General features: G+C 35.6%; 1 protein-coding gene across 13 annotated transcripts in view; it reads left to right on the top strand.

Moving 5' to 3' along the window:
• Nucleotides 1–23,316, top strand: part of Ush2a (usherin) — a 738,328-nt gene that overhangs the window by 172,760 nt on the left and 542,252 nt on the right. For all 13 annotated transcript variants that reach the window (XM_078022812.1, XM_078022814.1, XM_078022813.1 and 10 more), the window contains exons 13-14: nt 357–998; nt 22,988–23,171. In XM_078022812.1, the coding sequence (XP_077878938.1) occupies nt 357–998; nt 22,988–23,171 (826 nt within the window). The remainder of the gene's footprint in view (nt 1–356; nt 999–22,987; nt 23,172–23,316) is intronic.

Below are 23,316 nucleotides of genomic sequence, written 5' to 3'. Positions count from 1 at the left end.
AACATGCCACTCAACTATACTTTTAAGTGAACTTTTAAAAAAAAATAGTTTAAATATTTTCCAAAAAAGGGAATGAGCCCAAGTACATGTAACAGAAGCAATATTTGCATTAAGCATTTTCTTTGCATTAAATAAAAAAATTATGAAGTATATTACACCCAAAATTGTTTATGAGAGCTAAATTGAGCATTGATAGTTTTTGAATATGTAAACAACCTTCTTTGATGTTTCTTATGAGAAAACACCCAGGATTTTGTGTCTGTATTTAATACCTGTAATAGCATTATTTGTACTTCTCCTATTTAGAATGGAATTGTTTTCCCATCCTCATCTTTTTAAACCTATTTTATCTTTAGGGCTTAGATGCAATCACTGCAATTTTGGATTCAAATTTCTTCAAAGTTTTAATGATGATGGATGTGAGCCCTGCCAGTGTAACCTCTACGGCTCAGTGGACAAATTCTGCAATCCTTTCTCTGGGCAGTGTGATTGCAAAAAAGAAGTCAAAGGACTTCAGTGTGACACCTGCAGAGAAAACTTCTATGGGTTAGACATTGCTGGTTGTAAGGCCTGTGACTGTGACCCAGCTGGATCCCTTTCTGGGACTGTCTGTGATGCTGAGACAGGACAGTGCACCTGTAAAACCAACATAGGAGGGAGACGGTGTAATCAGTGTTTGGAGGGACACTTCTACCTACAGCAAAATAATTCTTTCCTCTGTCTGCCTTGTAACTGTGATAAGATGGGGACAGTAAATGGCTCTCTGCTGTGTGACATATCAACAGGACAATGTCCTTGCAAATTAGGGGTAACAGGTCTTCGCTGCAATCAATGTGAACCTCACAGGTACAATTTGACCATGAGCAACTTTCAAGGCTGCCAGATGTGTGAGTGTGACTCCTCGGGGACATTCCCTGGGACTATTTGTGACCCAATCAGTGGCCAGTGCCTATGCTTGCCTAATCGTGAAGGAAGAAGGTGTGATCAGTGTCAGCCAGGTAAGAGACAACTGTGTTACATTTTCAGGGCATAGTGACTTTGCTGTTGTTACCTTTTAACAGGTAATTCCTCTGTTCCTGGTTTGGGGATTGTAAAAATTTTTATCTCCAACATCATTGCTGTGTTTATATCATGATCCAACACATACAACTATTTAAATTGTTCAAGTAAATCTGGTATATTTATGTTGCTATTTGTAGGGCAGAGGCACTTTAGATAAATTGTAGCCCACCAGACTTATTTCATAACTGAGATAATTTCTCAAAACCCTTTTAAAGAGCTGAAAAAAAAATTAAAAAGCAAGAATATAGTTCATTTTCCAGAGAAAGGGAAACTTGAGTTAATTATCTAAATAACACCAGATATTCAGATGATGAACTCAATTCCTGAATAAAGCTAGTCACATGTTTTAACTTAAGGGCACATATATTCTGGCATCATAGAGAAACATCTAGAATCATTTTTAAATGCCACAAAGTAAATGAATAGGATACTGTTTAATATCCCTGCACAGAGGTCTATTTTTCCATTGCTTTCCCATGTGGAAGAAAAAGAGACACTTCCTAGGGCTCTTTCTTTGCCTTGACATAATTTTAACTGAAATAATATTTTCTTTATAATAAATTCATCCTGATAACAGGATAAATATAAGTTTTATCATGTATCTAGTAGCCGTGTTAATTGTTGGTCTGTCAACCAAAATTAGCTCTGATTTGAGTCTATGAAATTGAGTACAAGGCACATTCATTCAGAAGGTTGATTTGCCTGGAAGGGAAGTGGAAAGACAAAAGTCCTCCTCTGCATGGTAAGGAATTCTGCTCAGGTGGATCCAGCTACCATTTTCTTTTGTTATTGGTCATTATGACAAATAAGTTGAAAGAGACAGGAAGGAACTGATGACTAGCTAATACAGTCAGAGTTACTTTAGACATATGCGTGGACTATGTTGGGACTGATGACCCACAAAACTCATGTCTCAGTGCAGTGAGAGCTTAGGAACTTCTAGAAGACTCCTGCTGATACAAACTCTTATCCGCATTCACTCTCCATTTCTTCAGTCTCTTTCTCTCCCTTTGTAGGAGGGTACTCCGCTTCCCCCTCCCTCTCTTCATAGCTATGTGGCCACCCCACAGCCCTGATATTGCTTACAGTTTTACTGACAGCTACACGGAGAGACTTCTTAGCTGCTTCTTGGTTACAATTCTAAAGAGGGAAATTCTAAGTGACTTGGTTTTGTTTGGGTGGCTACTTCTGAACCAATTTAGTGTGGCTGGAGTGTCAGGTCACATGAAATGAGCACAGGAACCACTCCTTCGGGGAGGAGCAGAGTGGTAATTATCCCAAAATACAGGAAGATTGTTGAAAGCTGGGTAGACAGCCTAATTGAGAGCGATAGTCCATTGTGTTCTTTCAACTTCAGATTTCTGCTTCAGAATTAGCAATCAGTTATTTTTTTGAGGGGGGGGGGTATCCTAAGATGATATTTTTTTCTTCTTAAAATATTTTACACTTTATGATATCTCTGATTTTAGAAATAAGGTTCTCATTCTCCTGCTCAAATAACCATGCTTTTTATGTCCTTTCTAAATAAACCAGCAAAATACAATAGATCAAATACTGTATCCTTTTGAACAATTACCTTTTGTTAAAATTCAATGTTTCAAGTCGGACTTTAATTGTATAAATAATATTACATATTTTAAGTAACTTTTCAAAATTCAGATAAAACTCCAAAATAACAAAATATCTGCTCCCTTTAGTCCTTTCAATGAAATCCTTAATGCATCATTCAGGTATTGTATACCTATCAAATAGATAGGTAAAAGACTGAAATTCATAATAATCCTGTTTTTCTGAGTATTTTGTGTATTATGCAAAAATGGCCACGAGTAATTTAATCTTATCTACATTAGTAAGATTTAACAGTTTTTGTTAACTCTAACAGTTTGCTTTCTGAAGCATATACAACATACCCTTGTATTTTCTAGGTTTTGTTTCTCTTCACATTAACAAGGTAATGTCCAATATAGTTACTTGCTAATTCCATTTGGAAAATATATATGTACGTTCAATTCATATTTTTATTAAAAGTATTTTATTTGCCAAAATAATAATAATTACTTATCAGAATATTAAGATGATGACTTAGTCTTCACAAAATGTATATTAATATTTTCTTCCCAAAACAATGAGGAACAACCAATAACATAGGTAACAGCAAGGAGATCATAAAAAAATTTTGTTTTTATTTTTTTCCTTCCTCAACCTCTGGAATCTAACATCACAGGACAGATTCTACTGATATAAAGAAGTAAGCACTTCATGTCTTTTGAGGCCTTTCTTAAACTTTTGTGTTCACATCTTTTTCTTTTGTTTTTGTCCCATTGCCAGCAGTTTTGTAAGTTAAGAACATTCCTGTGATAGCCAAGACTGTTAGTTATCAAGTATAAATTTATTTCTTATGGATTTAGAAAGAAAAGAAATGCTGTATAGCCATCGTTTTCAGTGTTGGGTGGTGCTCTCTGATAAGTTACTGCTATTCAAAATAATACCTGTAATCCTCCATCACTCTCAGTGAATCACAGATTTTTTTTTATTGATTGTTCAAAACATTACAAAGCTCATGGTATATCATCTTTCATACATTTGACTCAAGTGGGTTATGAACACCCATTTTTACCCCAAATACAAATTGTAGAATCACATCGGTTACACACTCACATTTTTACATAATGGCATATTGGTGACTATTGTATTCTGCTACCTTTCCTATCCCCTACTATCCCCCCTCCCCTCCCCTCCCCTCTTCCCTCTCTACCTCATCTGCTGTTGTTCAATTCTCTCCCTTGTTTCCCCCCCTATTTCCCCTCACAACCTCTTATATGTAATTTTGTGTAACATTGAGGGTCTCCTACCATTTCCATATGCTTTCCCTTCTCTCTCCCTTTCTCTCCCCCCACTTGTCTCTGTTTAATGTCAATATTTTCCTCATACTCTTCCTCCCTGTTCTGTTCTTAGTTGCTCTGTTTATATCAAATAAGACATTTGGCATTTGTTTTTTAAGGATTTGTTAGCTTCGTTTAGCATAATCTGCTCTAATGCCATCCATTTTTCTGCAAATTCCATGATTTTGTCATTTTTTAGTGCTGCATAATACTCCATTGTGTATAGATGCCACATTTTTTTTTTATCCATTCATCTATTGAAGGGCATCTAGGTTGGTTCCACAGTCTAGCTATTGTGAATTGTGCCGCTATTTTCATTGATGTGGCAGTATCCCTATAGTACGCTCTTTTAAGATCCTCAGGGAATAGTCGAGAAGGGTGATAGCTGGGTCAAATGGTGGTTCCATTCCCAGCTTTCCCATGAATCTCCATACTGCTTTCCAAATTGGCCTCACCAATTTGCAGTCACACCAGCAGTGTACAAGTGTACCCTTTTCCCCACATCCTCGCCAACACTTATTATTGTTTGACTTCATAATGGCTGCCAATCTTACTGGAGTGAGATGGTATCTTAGGGTGGTTTTGATTCGCATTTCTCTGACTGCTAGAGATGGTGAGCATTTTTTCATGTACTTGTTGATTGATTGTATGTCCTCCTCTGAGAAGTGTCTGTTCAGGTCCTTGGCCCATTTGTTGATTGGGTTATTTGTTATCTTATTGTTTAATTTTTTGATTTCTTTGTATATTCTGGATATTAGGGCTCTATCTGAAGTGTGAGGGGTAAAATTTGTTCCAGGATGTAGGCTTTCTATTTACCTCTCTTATTGTTTCTCTTGCTAAGAAAAAACTTTTTAGTTTAAGTAAGTCCCATTTGTTTATTCTTGTTATTAACTCTTGGGCTATCGGCATCCTATTAAGGAATTTGGAGCCCAACCCCACAGTATGTAGATTGGAGCCAACTTTTTCTTCTGTCAGATGCAGTGTCTCTGATTTGATATCTAGCTCCTTGATCCATTTTGAGTTAACTTTTGTGCATGGCAAGAGAAAGGGATTCAGTTTCATTTTGTTGCATATGGATTTTCAGTTTTCCCAGCATCATTTGTTGAAGATGCTATTCTTTCTCCATTGCATGCTTTTAGCCCCTTTATCAAATATAAGAAAGTTGTAATTTTGTGGATTGGTCTCTGTGTCCTCTATGCTGTACCATTGGTCCACCTGCCTGTTTTGGTCCCAGTACCATGCTGTTTTTGTTACTATTGCTTTGTAGTACAGTTTGAAATCTGGTATCGCTGTACCTCCAGATTCACACTTCCTGCTTAGAATTGTTTTTGCTATTCTGGGTCTTTTGTTTTTCCATATGAATTTCATGATTGCTTTATCTATTTCTACAAGAAATGCCATTGAGATTTTGATTGGCATCGCATTAAACCTGTAGAGAACTTTGGGTAACATTGCCATTTTGATGATGTTAGTTCTGCCTATCCTTGAACAGGGTACATTTTTCCATCTTCTAAGATCTTCTTCTATCTCTCTCTTTAGGGTTCTGTAGTTTTTATTGTATAAATCTTTCACCTCTGTTGTTAGGTTGATTCCCAAGTATCTTATTTTCTTTGAGGATATTGTGAATGGAGTGGTTTTCCTCATTTCCTTTTCAGAAGTTTTGTTGCTGATATACAGGAATGCCTTTGATTTATGCGTGTTGATTTTATAACCTGCCACTTTGCTGAATTCGTTTATTAACTCTAGCAGTTTCTTTGTAGACCCTTTTGGGTCTGTTAAATATATTATCATGTCATCCGCAAATAGCGATAATTTAAGTTCTTATTTTCCTATTTTTATGCCTTAATTTCTTTTGTCTGTCTAATTGCTCTGGCTAGTATTTCAAGAACTAAATTGAATAGAAGTGGTGATATAGGGCATCCCTATCTTGTTCCAGATTTTAGAGGGAATGCCTTCAATTTTTCTCCATTTAGGATGATGCTAGCCTGAGGCTTAGCATATATAGCTTTTACAATGTTGAGGTAAGTTCCTGTTATCCCTAGTTTTTCTAGTGTTTTGAACATAAAGGGATGCTGTACCTTGTCAAATGCTTTTTCGGCATCTATCAAGATGATCATATGGTTCTTATCTTTAAGTCTATTGATGTGGTGAATAGCATTTATTGATTTCTGTATATTGAACCAGCCTTGCATCCCAGGGATGAATCCTACTTGATCATGGTGCAGAATTTTTTTGATATGCTTTTGTATTCGATTTGCCAGGATTTTATTGAAAATTTTTGCATCCAAGTTCATTAGAGATATTGGTCTGTAGTTTTCTTTCTTTGAAGTGTCTTTGTCTGGTTTGGGGATCAGGGTGATGTTGGCCCCATAGAATGAATTTGGAAGAGCTCTTTCTTTTTCTATTTCTTGAAATAGCTTGAAAAGTATTGGTATTAATTCTTCTTTGAAGGTTTTGTAAAACTCTGCTGTATACCCATCCGGTCCAGGGCTTTTTTTGGTTGGTAGTCTTTTGATGGCTTCTTCTATTTCTTCCTTTGTTATTAGTCTGTTTAAATTGTGTGTGTCTTCCTGACTCAATCTGGGTAGATCGTATGACTTTAAGAAATTTATTGATATCTTCACTATCTTCTATTTTATTGGAATATAGGGTTTCAAAATACTTTCTAATTATTTTCTGTATTTCTGTAGTGTCTGTTGTTATATTGCCTTTTTCATCCCATATGTTAGTAATTTGAGTTCTCTCTCTTCTTCTCTTCATTAGCATGGCTAAGGGCCTGTCGATCTTATTTATTTTTTCAAAGAACCAACTTTTAGTTTTATCAATTTTTCCAATGTTTTTTTTGTTTCAATTTCGTTGATTTCTGCTCTAATTTTAATTATTTCTTGTCTTCTACTATATTTGCTGTTGTTTTGCTCTTCCTTTTCTAGGTTTTGGAGGTGTAGTGTGAGTTCATTTATTTGTTGGTTTTTTCTTTTTTTGAGGAAAGAACTCCAAGAAATGAATTTCCCTTTAAAACTGCTTTCATTGTGTCCCATAGATTCCAGTATGTTGTGTCTGTATTGTCATTTGTCTCTAAGAATTTTTTTATCTCCTCCTTTATGTCTTCTGTAACCCATTGATCATTCAGTAACATATTGTTCATTTTTCATGTGATGTAGGATTTTTCCTTCCTTCTTTTATCATTGATTTCCAGTTTCATTCCATTATGATCAGATATGGTGCATGGTATTATCTCCATGCCTTTATATTTACTAAGAGTTGCCCTATGGCATAATGTATGGTCTATCTTTGAGTAGGATTCATGTGCTGCTGAGAAGAACGTGTATCCACTTGATGATGGTTGATATATTCTATATATGTCGGTTAAGTCTAGGTTATTGATTGTGCTGTTGAGTTCTATAGTTTCTTTATTCAGCTTTTGTCTAGAGGATCTGTCTAATGGTGAGAGCGGTGTGTTGAAGTCACCCATAATTATTGTGTTTTAGTCTATTTAACTCTTGAACTTGAGGAGAGTTTGTTTTATGAACGTTGCAGTACCATTATTTTGTGCATACAAATTGATAATTGTTATGTCTTGTTGGTGGATGGTTCCTTTTAACAGTTCCTTTGATTAACTTAGGTTTGAAGTTGATTTTATTCGATATGAATATGGCCACTCCAGCTTGCTTCCGAGGGCCATATGAGTGGTATGATTTTTCCCAACCTTTTACCTTCAGCCTGTGTATGTCTTTTCCTATCATATGAGTCTCCTGAAGGGAGCATATTGTTGGATTTGTTTTTTTGATCTAGGTTACTATCCTATGTCTCTTGATTGGTGAGTTTAGGCCATTAACATTTAAGGTTACAATTGAAATATGGTTTGTACTTCCAGTCATGTTCATTTATTTATTTATTTTAGTTTGGCTAGTTTTTACTTTTTGGTTATTTTCCTCCTCCTTTACTGAGATACCTCCCTCTGTTAGTTTTGGGCACTATTTTTCAATTCCTCTTCTTGTAGTATTTTGCTCAAAATGCTTTGCAGTGCTGGTTTTCTGGCTGCGAATTCTTTTAGCTTTTGTACATCATGAAAGATTTTAATTTCATTGTCATCTGAAGCTTAATTTTGCTGGATACAGTATTCTTGGTTGGAATCCATTATTTTTCAGCGTTTGAAATACATTGTTCCAGGATCTTCTCGCTTTCAAATCTGTGATGAAAAATCAGTCCTTAATTAATTGCTTTTTCCCTGAATGTAATCTGCCTCCTTTCTCTTGTAGCTTTTAATATTCTCTCCTTGTTCTGTATGTTGGCTGTCTTCATAATTATATGTCTTGGAGTTGGTCTATTATGGTTTTGAATGTTTGGGGTCCTGTAGGCTTCCAGGATTTGGCAATCCATTCCATCTTTCATCTCTGGGAAGTTTTCTAGAATTATTTCATTTAATAGGTTTTCCATTCCTTTGGTTTGAATCTCTATGCCTTCTTCTATCCTGATGACTCTCAAATTTGTTTTTTTATGACATCCCATATCTCTTGAATAGATTGGTTGTGAGATTTAAGCATCTTTTCTGTGTTGACTATATTCTTTTCAAGTTGATAAACTTTGTCTTCATTATCTGATGTTCTGACTTCTACTTGATCTAGTCTATTTGTAATATTCTCGTTTGAGTTTTTAATTTGGTTTATAATTTCCTGCATTTCTAGGACTACTGTTTGATTTTTTTTTAAGATCTCTATCTCCTGGTAAAGCTCGTTCTTTGCCATTTGAATTTGTTTGTTTAATTCGTTTTCAAAATATACTTTCATTGCTTGGACTTGCCGTCTCATGTCTTCTCTAATATTCCTTTCCATCTGAGTTAGGTATGCCTTGAGTTCTTTCCCTATCCATGTTTCTGATGCTTCTAGGTCCTCCTGTAGAATTAAGTTGTTCTGCATTGTTTGTAGTCCTTTTTTCCCTTGTTTTTTTCATGATGTTCACGTTACTTTCCAGCTCTATTTGATTACTGTGTTTCTGCTCTCTTCTATAGATTTGTTTTGGTTTTGTATATCTCTGTTGTCTCTCCTTTGTGTTGGTAGACTATGCCTGCTAAAGTGGATTCCACTGGGAAGGAATTCCAACAGCCGAGCTCCAGTGACGTCACCTCTCTGCTATAGCGGGCCCCAGGCTCCTTGCTGGGGTGTCTGAATGGGGGGGGGGGGTGGGACTGGACTGTCTCTGGTTGGTTTCAGCTCCCAGGCACGCGGGCAGCCGGCAGTCGATTGGTCACCAGTGGGCGGGCGATCTCCAGCCGCCCAGTTGTGCAGGCAGCGGGCAGGCGATTGGTTGCAGGCGGGCATGTGGTTTTCAGCCGCCCAGTCACACGGGCAGCGGGCTGGCTGTTGCTGGCGGGCGGGCGATCTCTAGCCACCCAGTCGTGAGGTCAGTCGCCGGCGGGTGGGCGGTCTCCAGCCGCCCAGTCATGAGGGCCTTGCCTCCAGTCCCCTGGTTTCTCCTGCTAGTCCTGGTTTCTCCTGCTAGACCAGATTTCCCCTGAGAGATGCCTGTTGGCAGTTCAAACTGTACTCTGGGCCTGCCGTTTGCTGGATGTGGAGGGTGGCTATTGGGAACCCCGGCACTCTATTGTTTTGATTTTTTTCCCCAAATCACAGATATTTGCTCAACATAGAGCACCAGTGTTTTTAGAAATGGCTTAGTCCAAGCCCATAGAAAACTTGAATATCACGTACTTTTAAAACTGTGCCCAGGCTTGTTTTTTTTCTCTGTGTAATCTTACTCAATAAACCAGCAAAATATAATAGATCAAATATTGTATCCTTTTGAACTCCTTATCACTTGAAGAGTTCATATTCAATAAATAATAATAATATGCATATCATTGTATATATTTCTGTGATTTCGTTTCTTTTTTAATGAAGGTCCTCTTGCCCTATACATGAAAGTATTCCATTGTGAATATGTACCATATTTTCTTATCCATTCATCAGTTAATGGATAAAAAGAAATTCTGGCATTTGTGGCAACAGGGATGAAGCCAGAGATCATGATGTTAAGTGAAAAAGTCAGGCACAGAAATACAGGTACTGAATTGTATCAGTCACATGTGGAAACCTAAACAATTGATCTCATAGAAATTGAGAGTAGAATGATGGGTACTAGAGGCTGGGACAGTTGGAGGAGGGAAGAGATAGGGATAGGTTTATCAAGGGTGCTAAGTTACAGTTGGGAGCAAAAACTTCTGACATGTCTAGAGTCTCCTATTATTTCTATAGATGATGATAAAGCACTTGTATTTGAAAGAAGTAGAATAAAGGAGTTCAAATGTTTTAACCATTAAGAAATGTTAAATGTTTGAAGAGATATATGTTTAAAGTGATTTCAACATTACACAATGTACATGTTTTTGAAACATTACATGTTAACCCAGAAATTGATTTAATTTTAACATAACATGTTAACCCAAACATTGGTTTGATTTTTATGTATCAGTTTATGATTTAATTTAAATATTTTAAATATAAGTTTAAACCAAAAAAATAATAGTGTACATAAAAATGATGAAAATATCACTACTTATTAAAAACACTCAGGAATACATCATGAAATATGTGAAATATATGGAAAATATACCCAGACTGAGAGAAAGATGACATGAATTTGGAGCTTCATTTCTTCCACCAAATGACTCTTGAAAATGCTGTCCCTTACCCTCCCCAACAGGCAACCTCTATGTCTTCTTCCAACTGTCTGTTTCCTGTTAGTGGCAATCAGCTTTGTTTTTGAGTTGAATAACAAATGATACCCATATCAGTTCTACTTATATACTATTGGTCAGAACTGCTTTTAGTGTCTACAACCAGCTGCAAGAGAAGCTTGCAAATACATCTGAATATATCTTTGTCTATTGAAAACTTGGGCCTCTGTTATAAGGAATAAGAATAAAATGATACTTGACAATTAGCAGTCTTAGAGGAATAATGTCTAATAGTCAAGAAATTGTCAGGCAGAATATTAGTTAACTTTTGAATAGATGCTTGAATTGACAGAACTTGCATTTTTTGGATAGTTGTAATTGTCGGTAGTTTGTAAAATTTATTTATTTATTTATTTGTTTGTTTATTTATTTTTTAATTAGCCAAGGACCATATTGGCCTCTGGATACCTGACTTTCTTCAACTATTTCTTGCCTACTTTGACTTCTAGGCCCATCACTCTCTTAACCATAGTGCATTGGTGTTCCTCTGGAGAAAATGTCCTAGGATTATAGCTGTGAAAAGTTAGAATGTGATCATTACATTTTGTTGGGAAGTGCAATTATTTTCATGTAGATAGAACTTTCTCTTCCTGAAAAATCTTTCTTTGTAAGTAGTGTTGTTTACTTAATCTAATTGAAGGATATTATATTTACATCAGTGTGTAGAACTCTCATTGAGCTTAAATTCTGGTGGGGAAACTTAACAATACATCAATTTATAAATATGTAATGATACATATCTGTATCATTGAGTGGTGATTCTCTTTGAATCCTAGGCTCTTTTCAAAAGCGTTTCTTTCTGTTGTTAAGAGTTCATATATTATTGTTGGTTACCAAATAGACTATGTATTTCCTACCTTTGCACCAGTGTCTACAATGATTTCTGCTCAAAAACCTGCAATTGCAGAAGGTAAGTTGGATAGTAGGTAGATATTATGCACAGCAAGAAAATAATAATAATTGATTGACAATTGGAATGGAAACAAAGTGTTTAAAAATGAGTAATGATGAAGGAAAAGAAAACCCCAAACTGGTGCTCTTTATGTTATTTTAAAATTTCTTATTTTTCCTCAACTACAAGATTGAGTGCCTAATTCAAAAAGCAATTTCATGATATATCCTTGTTAATACTCCTAATTATTGCTCAGCATCTTCAATTGAACAAATCCCTCAAAATATGCCCATAAAGTACAAGTAATTATATGATCACTGTAAATAAGAATTCTTGTCCTCAAAACATTGATGCTCTAATAAGGGAAATAAGACAATGCACAAGAAAACAAAATATAGTGCTTTAGGTATGGTCAATATTTTTATTATTAATGATAATACTCAAATGGAGCATAACTGGCCATAAAACTTTGGGAAGAAGTTTGTGACATCTGATTTTAGGCAAATAACAGTTTATTCTTTTTTAAAAACACAACAAAACTATATCTGATAAACTCTAATTCCAAAGGACCGGAAGGGGAGAGAGGAAACCAGGAGGGAAGTGTGTGTGGAGAAAAAGACAGAGGGGGGCTGGGGATGTGGCTCAAGCGGTAGCGAGCTCGCCTGGCATGCGTGCGGCCCAGGTTCGAACCTCAACACCACATACAAACAAAGATGTTGTGTCCGCCGGAAAGTAAAAAAAAATAAATATTAAAAAAATTTTAAAAAAAAGAAAAAGAGGATATTCTGGTATATTCATTTTGAAATTAATTCATATTTTTATAAAAATTTTCATTGGCATAATTTTCAAAAACCAAACTATAAAGACTTGTCATGTAAAAACAGCAATGCCCTGCTCAATCCTTCTTCCCATAATCTCCCCGTCAGCAACCACCTTTGACTTCTTTAGATGTTTCTTCTGGTTTTCGTTTTTATATTTATCACTGACATACCTACAGTGTTCCATCTTGAGTGCTATGGTTTGGATGTGCGATGTCCCCCAAAATCTCATGTGTAAGACAGTATAAGAAGGTTTATAGGAGAAATGATTGGGTTATGAGAACCTTAAACAATCAGTGAATTAATCACCTGGTGGGATTAGTTGGGTGGTAATTACAGGCAGGCAGGGTGTAGCTGGAGGAGGTGGGGCATTGGGGGCATGGGTTTGGGGTTAATATTTCTATCTGCCAAGTAGAGACCTCTCTCTTTCTGATTATCATGTGCATTGCTTCCCTCCACTATGCTCTTCCACCATGTTGTTCTGCCTCAACTTAAGCCCTCAGGAGTTAAGCCTGCTGTCTATGATTGAGACCTCTGAAACCATGAGCCCCTAAATAAACTTTTCCTTCCTAAAATTGTTCTTGTTGCTCTTCCCTAAAATTTTTCTTATAGTCACAGCAAAGAGTTGACTAAAACATTGAGTTTTATGATTCACACATTATCTATTGTCTTCCTACTGTGGAGGATGGGTATTCAGTTCTTTATGATGCCCCCTCCTGAACTTATTTGATTGCATCAATAACAAGTAACAGAGGTTACTTGTTCCTTTGTTATGACTATATAAATCTATTTGAGAACTATGCTATACACTTTGATTGTGTGGATCTTTTCTTTAAAAAAAAATATGCTTGCCTAGTTTTCTAGGAAATCTCTTAGATGCTTCTAGGAAACAAAACTCCAAGAGAACTTGTTCTAAGCAGTCAATTGTTTTTTTAGTTTCCCACTAGATATATCAATTTCTGGGAGGATCTGAATTCCTAACCCTCCTCTCTCCATTTAGGCTGGTTGAACTTTAGTTTTCAGGCACAGTCCTGTTTGAGAAGTCATGTTTTCAGCTGTCCTGGGGCTATCTATCCTTCACCTCTCGTATACTCTATTGTAAGAATCTTATGTGTTCTCTTTTCTTGATATATTTGTGTATCAGGTACAGCAAATGTTCCAGTAGCTTCTGAGAACAAAAAGAAGAAGGGAAGTATTTTGTTGTTGTTGAGAATTTTGCACTTCTGAAATTGTCTGCGAGTGTCTGAAATTGTTCTACTATAAGGAATTATTTTCACTTGAAAATTTTAAATAATTTGACTTATCTTTTAGAAGAGCCAATCACACTCTTGTTTGTATCCTTTCATTTTTTTTAATCTTCTAGAAGTTTCTCCTATTTCTATATCTCCGGTTTCAGAAAATTTCATCATTATGTGCTTTTTACTAAAGAATTGTTTTTGACACTCAGTGGACCTGTTTGCCTAAGAATTAGTGTTCTTATATTCTGAAAAAAAAATGTATAGAACACCTTCACAGAAACATCTAGACAAATATCTGACCAAACAACTGGATACAAAGCCTATGCACATTGATGCATAAAATTAACAATCACAGGCAGCCTATCACATAATCTCTATGTTCACTGCAGACCTTCATCCCTGGCCCCTGGAAAAACCGTATCTCATGTCTAACTTTAGAAATTTCTGGAGTTTTTGATTCCAAACACTTTTTTTAAAAAAATTTATTTGTTCTAATTAGTTATATATGACAGTAGAATATATTTTGACACATCATACATAAATGGAGTATAATTTCTTATTCTTCTGTTTGTACATGATGTAGAATCACACCAGTCATGTAGTCATATTTGCACATTGGTAATAATGTCTGATTCATTCTATTGTCTTCCCTATTCCCATACTCCCCTCTCTTCCCTTCACTCCCTTCTAACAAGTCCAGAGTAATTCTATTCTTTCCTAACCCTCCACCCCTACATTGTGAATTAGCATCCACATATCAGGGAAAACATTTGACCTTTGGTTTTTTGGTATTGGCTTATTTTATTTAGAATGATATTCTCCAGCTCTACCCATTTACCTGAAAATCAAATGCCATTATTTCATTCTTCTTTAAGGCTGAGTAATATTCTTGTGTGTGTGTGTGTGTGTGTGTGTGTGTGTGTGTGTGTGTGTGTGTATCTCACATTTTCTTTATCCATTCATCTCTTGAAGGATACCTAGGTTGGTTCCATAGTTTGACTATTGTGAGTTGAGTTGCTAAAAACATTGATGTGTCTGATTCACTATACTATGCTGATTTTAAGACCTTTGGGTATAAACTGAGGAGTGGGATAGCTGGGGCAAATGGTGGTTCCATTCCAGGTTTTCTGAGGAGTCTTCATACCACTTTCCATAATGATTGTCCTAATTTGCAGTCCCACCAGCAATGTATAAGTGTACCTTTTCTTTTTGGAATTAATAAAACTGAATCAATTTAATTATTATACTTCCACTGCAAATTCTTAAACTTTTTCTCCTAGGCATCTATCTTTGGCTGCCATTTTATCCTCCTCCTCTTCCTCCTCCTCATTCATCATCTTTCTCTTCCCTTTTCATTTTAGGGAATTGGACAGGATTTTTTTTTTTTTTTACTGTACCATGTGTAGCTGAAAATCCTGCCCTAGTATTTTCTGGGTTATAATCTTGTCAGCTCTGTCTGGTCATTTCAACAATCCTTGACCACTGCCCCCCTCCCCATGCACATTTTTTAAAAAATACTACAAGCCCAATCTTATCTATCAAAATCACCTCTTCTGGGTTTACTTTAAAATATTTCTAGAATTTGATCACTCTCACTATCCTCCCAGATACATCACTGGTCCAAGCTACCTTCTTTCCCCTGGACTATCCAACTAGCCTCCTAAACTCCTTATTTCTTCCCATTAATCTTTCTCCAGTCTCTTATCCACATGTAGCTGAAGGGATGCTTTCAACCTTTAATTCAAACCCCTCACTCCTGTTCCTACTGGCTTTCCACCATGGTTAATGAAAAACAAAGCAAATGGACATTAGCAGCCCACATGGTTTCAAGCCTGTGAACTCTCCTGTCACGTCTGTTGCTCTCCACCTAGGAAATCTCTTTGCTGTTTTTCACAGTGGTTTAATGTTGTATATCAGGCATGCAACATAGTACATCTATCGTGGATGCTCTCTATTTATTCACTAAAGGAGTGAATAATTATACTTAAAAATATCTCAATGATATTTTCTAATTTTTATGCATGTGTTTAGCTTTTATAACTATACATAGGGAGGATGAGGTGTTCTGCCCTGCAGTTTAAAACAACAGTAGTAGCCTGGGTACCAATGCATTCATTGTTTAACAAAAGAAGATATGACATATGCATATGTGCATACTGTATAAATGGGGTACAGTGTGTTTGGGGATCTTCTTGTTTGTTTCTCTCTTCTAACTTCAGGAATTCTTTTGATTTCAGAAATGCCACTTTGAACTTTGTTTTCTGTTTCTGTAGTCTTTTATGGTGAGAAATACATTGAGCGAAGAAAACTTCCTCAGAGCCATCTTTATCATAAATAGGTGTTTTGTGGTAGCCACCTTTGCAGCCTGCACAGTTAAATATACTGCTGCCGTCTAAAGCTTGCATTCCACTTCTTTAAATATATCTGAGAGTCCTAGATCACATGCTGCAGGGCACAGAGCCCACATGGATGTGTGTGAGCAGTAGTCTTGGAGAATACAAGGTAGGAGAGAATGTACTAGTGAGCCTGAGGACTCTGTCTGCCTCTTCTCTGTGGTTGTAAATAGTACTAGCCCATGCTAGACTACCACATAGATTCCTGTCCTACTTCCTTAAAAAAAAATTATTAAGGAAGGTGCATATAATGAAATCTCATGTATTATTAACCTAACCTTACTAGGAATGTACAAGGAATGGGCTTAATTCAACTAAAATTTATAGGCAATTTGTTAAAGCAGCAGTGCACATTAGAAGGTACATTAGAGCCACATTGGTTTTAATATGCCATTCAATAACTTGAACAGAGGTTAAAAATGCTGCTTAACCTCCATTAAGTATTTTAAAAATGCTTTAATTTAAAATTATTTGGAGTGTGTGTACATATATGAATGTACACATACCCACACTAATAAATATAGCACTAAATATGTTTTCCCAGTGGCTTTTTTCAGTGCTGGGTGACCTCGTGATGTTCAGCAGCTGCACTTAATCAGAGGCCAGGCCGAGAAAGGCAGGGAAGGATGTCAAGGCATCCTGAGCCAGTGACCCTTCCTTGTCCTTGAGAACTAGAGGCAGAGAGGGTTTATCAGGGAGTGTGCAGCTTTGGAATAAAATAAAGGCTAATTTATAAAGAAAACAGCTTCCTGGGACATGTGTTGTACTAATAGGACAATGCCTCTTGCTTCCCTCTGGTGCTTGCTTTTGCTTTTATTTTATAATTCATACAGACTATTAGAATGTAAAACAAAGTACCTTGTTTCATTAAGAAGCAGCTCCAATTTGTTAAGCATTAAGCTCACAATCCAGGATTGTGTGCAAGATCCTGACAATGAAATTGGAATCAGGCGGCTGAAATTTTGCTAAAAATCAATGTGGCGAATTGAGATCTGATTATGACACATCATTGTGGGTTAGTAAAGCAACTTTCTAAGTTAACATGTTTTTTTTTTTCACAGAGACCATTTAGTTTCAGAAATAAAAACCTCTTTGATAAATTATAGGTAGGAATCCTGGGCCCCCTTATCTTAGGGACCTCTACAATAGTTTTAACAAATCATTATTTAAACTTTAACTTAGAAAAATCTACTTTCATAGACAACTTCTTAAAAACAATTACAATTATAATAATGCACAGTATTTACTGAGTAGTCTTCTGTGTTCTAGGCCCTGTAATATGACTTTACCTATAAAATTGTATTTACTATGCATAATGTTTCAGTGAGGGACCATTCTTTCCCCCATTTTAAAACAGCATAAATGGACTATAATTTAGGAGATGAGCCATTTACATATCAAGGTTCATCTGATTCTAAAAGCTGTATTCTGAAAAAAAGGGTACTTTTCTGAATAACTTAATATTGGTCTTAAACATTAAATATTTGAGGGTGAGTTAAACAGATACTCTTACAAATACTCCAATCCTACCCTCAAGAGTTCCTTAACTCACCATACTGGCTTACTGCATCAGATCATGGATACCTCATTTATTGTTAAAAAATCTAAGTCATACGCATAACATGAAAATTAACAGTGTCCTGGGATGCTGGAATGATCAGACACCAAACTAAACTGAGAGGTCCAAAATGAGATTATCCTCATGAAGGAATTTCAAAGAATTTTAGAGATAGTGGGTATGACATAGGAGAAAGACTTGGAAGCATGCACTTTAATAATTACTGAAACTGGAAAAAAAAGAAGAAAGGAAACAGAAGAATATAAATGTTTTGTTATAGATTATGAATATACATAAATGTTTACATATGAATACATACATATGTATTCATTATAATGTCCCAAGTGTTATTAGTGTAGTCATTATTTATATTCTTTATTCTTATTGGGTTTGATTCTTAGAAAATATGCTTATGAGAGTCTTTTATGGATATTTACATAAATAGTATAAGTAATCTATAAAATAGAAAAGTTCAGTAGATTTCCCATATTTGAGCCTGTTGTTATGTCTTTTGTTATAATAACAGGGTATATAATTCTGGGTTGACATTTTCTTTTTCTAGCTCTGTTTCAAGTGCTTCTAGGGCAAGAATTATATTTTAAATTTATCATGCTGGATTCTTATATATCTTTTACTGTATTCCCTAATACACTAGGCCACTCTGCCCAGTCACTCTCATGACACACAGACTTAGGTTTACATTTTCCCTTATAGTGTTAAAGATATCATCTCATAGTTTAAATGCAACAGATATTATCTCCCCTCTATACCTACCTATTCATTTCATTCATATATTCACTTTTCAACAAACATCTGTAGAAGCCAGGTGCAGTGGCATGCACCTGAACTATCAGTGATTTGGTAGGCTGAGGCAGTAAGATTGCAAGTTTGAGGCCAGCCTCAGCAACTTAGTGAGACCCTGTCTCAAAATTAAAAAAAAAATAAAAATTAAAAAATGTCTGGAGATGTAACTCAATGATAAAATGTCTCTGAGTTCAATCTCTAGTGTATATACACACACGAACACACACACACACACATAAAAATCTGTGGAATAAATTTCTATGCATCAGGTACTATGCTGGTCTCAGATATTTGATTATAAATATATTAAGGCTTTGTGGTTTGATTAGAGAAACTGTCACATAAGTGTAATACAGTGTGATAAGTGCAATATGACAAGCATTCAGTATCAAGAAGCAGGACAATGAGGGATTGATAATTCTTTCTTCATAAAGAAAATGATTATATTGAGCGGGGCTTTAAAAGTAAACAGGAGAAAAGTAAACAGGAATTGGGAAGGTACTTGAAGGGGGACAGCAGCTCAGGAAGGGGGAATAAAAGCAGAGCATTTTAAACATAATTAAACTGAAAATCTTTTTAAAAAAAGAGAATTTTTTTTAAAGAAGAGAAATTGTACATTGGTTTGAATAATATTAGTATGCATTCATTTATTGACATAGGGTCAAATCAAATAATTGTCCAAACTAATCAAATGAAGGAAAAGTATTATCTTCATTTGAAAATTGACACTATTGACTACACTTAATTTTGACAATTTTGATTTGAAAAACTTTTATTGAAATGGACTTGCCGTAAGGTGTAGAAGCACAACTCCCTCCTTAGACTTGACTCTTAATATCATGTCCATGTTGTGGCTTAAGGTGAGAGCAGTTTCCTCTAAATGGCTTATAATTAGTGCTTAGCCTCAGCATTGCCCTCCTTTTCTGAATAAGGCCTAGAGGTTAAACTTGTTTTCTTTCTCCCGTTTCAAGCCTTTGGTAAAACATGGTTGTTCATGGTCCTCTGGAGGGACATTGCTAGGAAATGGGCTCTTCTTTTATGCCCAGGACAGGTACTGTGCTGTGCAAATAGCCACTACAGGAGATAACACCAGCCGCCTTGCTAATAACTCAGAACACTGTGGGTTCTGGCAGCATCTTTCAGATAAAGAAAAACTTTTATGAAATGGGTGACTCTATTTCAGATGGACAACAGATTATCGTCCATTTGAGACTTGCCTCATTGGGGACCAGGGATTAGCTGAAATAAAAAGAGAAAATAATAAACTTCAGAGGGCTGACTTGTGCTCTGCATGGGTGAACTCGCGGCACTACATGATGCAAGGTAATAAGGTGGTCCTAATGACCATACTTAAGGATGTGGTGCAAAATCATTCATGGGAGGAAATCTCAAAAAGATCAGTTAAAAAGGAAGTAGACAGCAAGATGTGGAACATGAAGTAGAACTAACGAGAGAGATCAGAAATGTATTGAGTTAAGATATTAAGGTCAGTTATCTTATAGCTACACTCAGGAGTTGACTTTTAAGCAGGAGAGAAGGGAAAATGTTTTCTATAGTTGGAAGTCATAAAAGGGAAGGTAACGGTGGTCTAGAATTAGGCACATTCAAGTGAGGGGAGAAGTAATCTTTGAGCAGGAAGTTACCTGAGTCATCCTAATTAGAACTGCTTAAAAATAGGACAACTAAAATACTGGTGGGATTAACCTGTATAATCATGCTCTTGAGAGGAGGAGGGGAATTAACCCCAAGGCAAATTCCAAAGTATCCTTTTCCTGGAAGCCTCCCTTGCACTGACAATCTCCAAAGTTACTTTAATACCTTTTTTGTTCTTCTCTGCTTATATTTCTAATTTTTTTTCCTATGCAATTCTTTATTCTCCCAAAAGTTGGACTGACTAATCTCCTCCACCAAATTGTACGCCCTTGTATTTACAGATTTATCTAATAAATCATATCTTATAAAAATTATCCTTAATTGGTCTAGAATTCTCTGTGGCTCGAAGCTATTGCTGTAAGACCAAATTAATTCTTCTTCTAAGTATCTATGCTAATGGGTAATTTATCCAAATTGAAGAGCTGTTAGTACATTCATGATGCCATCATCATGAATTGAAGGAGCCAAAAAACCTTCCCAGGAAGAGAAATACAAAGTGCCACAACCACAGTGGTCTGGAATCCAAAATAGAAGCTGTCTAAATGTGTGACTTTGAGTAAATCATGAATCAGACACAGGAACATTTGTTAATTGGTATAGCTATACTCTATTTCTGGAAAAAATATATTGCTATCAGGGGATGCAAAGAAACAAATAACATAATCTGGCTATAAATTATAAGAAAATGACAGAATTAGTCATTTCCATCCTAGTGAATGAAACATATTTTGAGGTTCATTCTTCCTCTTGTACAGCACAATGTTACCTATTTTACTGCTCTTAAAGCTGTCTAAGAGTATGTGGGGCTTTCAAGAAGGAAAACAGATTAATTGTTGGAGACTGTGAAAGCATGGCTTATTTTCAACTGAAGCTTTAAATAAGTTTGAAAGTTTCCCAATTGCTCTGTTTTTTCTTGTAGAATACTACACAGAAAATGCTCTCTATGTGTTCCTACTCTCTCTCCTCAATATGGCCAATATTTTATATATCTTAAATTAGTGATCAGGATAATTGCATAATTCAGTTTATTTGCCATAACTGCACTCATTAGACTACTTCTGGGATCCTTTCTCCCATTGTTTCAATAAAATTACTTGCAGCATTTTGCATGTGCTTGTGTGTCTGTGGGTCTGTACTTGTGTATAACCAGGTACATGCACAAAGACGTGTGCACACACACATCACAGGAGATCAAGGGCCATTTCTTGATTATATACCTGCTCCATCATTCAAATGTCTCATGCCTTTCTAATTGATATTCGTCTTCTAGTCTAAGAGATTTTTAAGAAATTTGAATATATTTTTGAATCACTTTTAATTCCTTTTCTTTTGCTATAAGAAAAAATGGATTTTGTAGTTAATCTAAAAACCTATAAACTGTGTTTGTTTTTAAGTATAGTACTTGTAGAAATCTCTACCTACTTAGTAATTGGGTCCAAATCTATTAGTTTGTCACATGTTCATGGAGTGCTTACTATGTGCAAGCATTGTACCAAGTGTTGGGGAGGCTGATAAATATGTAAATGAGGTCACTGCCTTTGTGGAAGTTACAGTGTGAAGAAAATGGGATTGGTTATAATTTTAATGAGCACTAAAGAAAATAAATAAGATGCTCTAAAATTGTAATGAACGTACCTAAAGCGGTCTAGGAAAAGAAGAACATGCAACCTGTCTTACATAGCATAGGAGTAAACTAAGCAGAAGAAGTGCATTGGAAACATTCCAGCAAACTGAAGAGCCCACAGAAAGCCTGCAGGTGTCAAGAATAAGACATGTGGCTACAGGTGACTGAGATCAGAATGAGCTTTGATATGAAGCTAGAAGTGAGTGAAACAAGAGGCTGTTGGTAGTTTTTTTTTTTTTTCCTAAGGGGAGTAGGAAGTCATCAAATAGTTTTAAATAGAGAAATGATATGTCCAAACCACAATTTGAAAGATATTGTTCCAGCTACACTTTGAAGAATAGATTGGATGGGAACAAAGTGGGACATTGGTGGATGAGATGGCTTTGGGAATTAAGAAGCCTGGGTTTGATAGTGAGTTGTGTTTTTTGTTAACTTTGTAATTTTAGAAAAGTTTGTTAACCTTCTTAACCTTCAGTTTTCTCATCTCCATAATGGAAATAATAATACCATCTATGTTATTTGTATTCTTTTGAGAACTAAATGAGATAATGGTTATGTAGCCACTCTTCCAGTGCTGGTACATGGTGATAACTGTGAAAAAATTAGTGATGATGCCATGTCCCATTGTCCTACATATAGGACACCTGAAAAAAGTATACAATTTTAATAGAACACTTATAAAATTGCTCAGTTTAAGTTTTTAATAGATGTCCTTTATGTAGAATGTAATGAGTTAATTGCAAAGGAGGTAGTGGAAAGTAGAAAAATTCTTAGGAAGCAATGTCCATAGTACTTGCTCATTAGCAAAATGCATGATGAAAGAAGTTGAGAACTGAGAGTTTTAGCAAAATACACTTGTTTAAATTTAAATTTCAAGTATAATTTTTAGATAGTATAAACAAATACTTTAAGATATTTTTTACTAAAATTATTATTGTTAAGTTCAAATATAATTGGGTATTACGTATTTTATCTGGTTTTCCTACCAAAGATGTCCTAAGATAAGCAACTGAATAGATGGTATGCTATGCTGAAATGGAGAGGAATAGAGGGAGTCTGGTTTTTAGCTGGAAGATTATGAAGCAGGTTTTAAATACACTGAATTTAGGTGTCTTGGAGATACAAAAGTATGATGTAAATTATTTTTTACTCAGTTTTTCTTTGGTAATAATTGACACACTCATTAAGAATATCTGTAACCATATTTGTACTGGGAATTGATTAGTGCCATGATAGAATATCCTATTTTTTCTATGTAATCAAAATGTTATCTTTTTAATAGAAGACTAGAAAAAAGCATATATAAATTTTTTCATTTCTTTATTTCCAGGTTTTTATATTTCTCCAGGCAGTGCTGCTGGCTGCCTGCCATGTTCATGCCATGCAACTGGTGCAGTTAATCACATCTGTAATAGCCTAACTGGCCAGTGCAGGTGCCAAGATGCTTCCATTGCTGGGCAAAGCTGTGACCAATGTAAAGATCATTACTTTGGATTTGATCCTCAGACTGGAAGGTAAATCTTTATAAGAATGAATTATTTAATATTGTAGTGTTTACATTTGCAATTTCTGTTTCTTTACTAACAGTAATTTTGGGCAGTCTTAAAGCACTATATTTTATTAAGAGTCTTTTTATCAATATATTTTTATTCATTGACA

This window comes from Ictidomys tridecemlineatus, chromosome 10, assembly GCF_052094955.1.
Source record: "Ictidomys tridecemlineatus isolate mIctTri1 chromosome 10, mIctTri1.hap1, whole genome shotgun sequence".
Taxonomy (NCBI): Eukaryota; Metazoa; Chordata; class Mammalia; order Rodentia; family Sciuridae; genus Ictidomys; species Ictidomys tridecemlineatus.
Note: the sequence above shows the minus strand (reverse complement) of the source record. Positions and strands in the feature narration are given on the sequence as shown.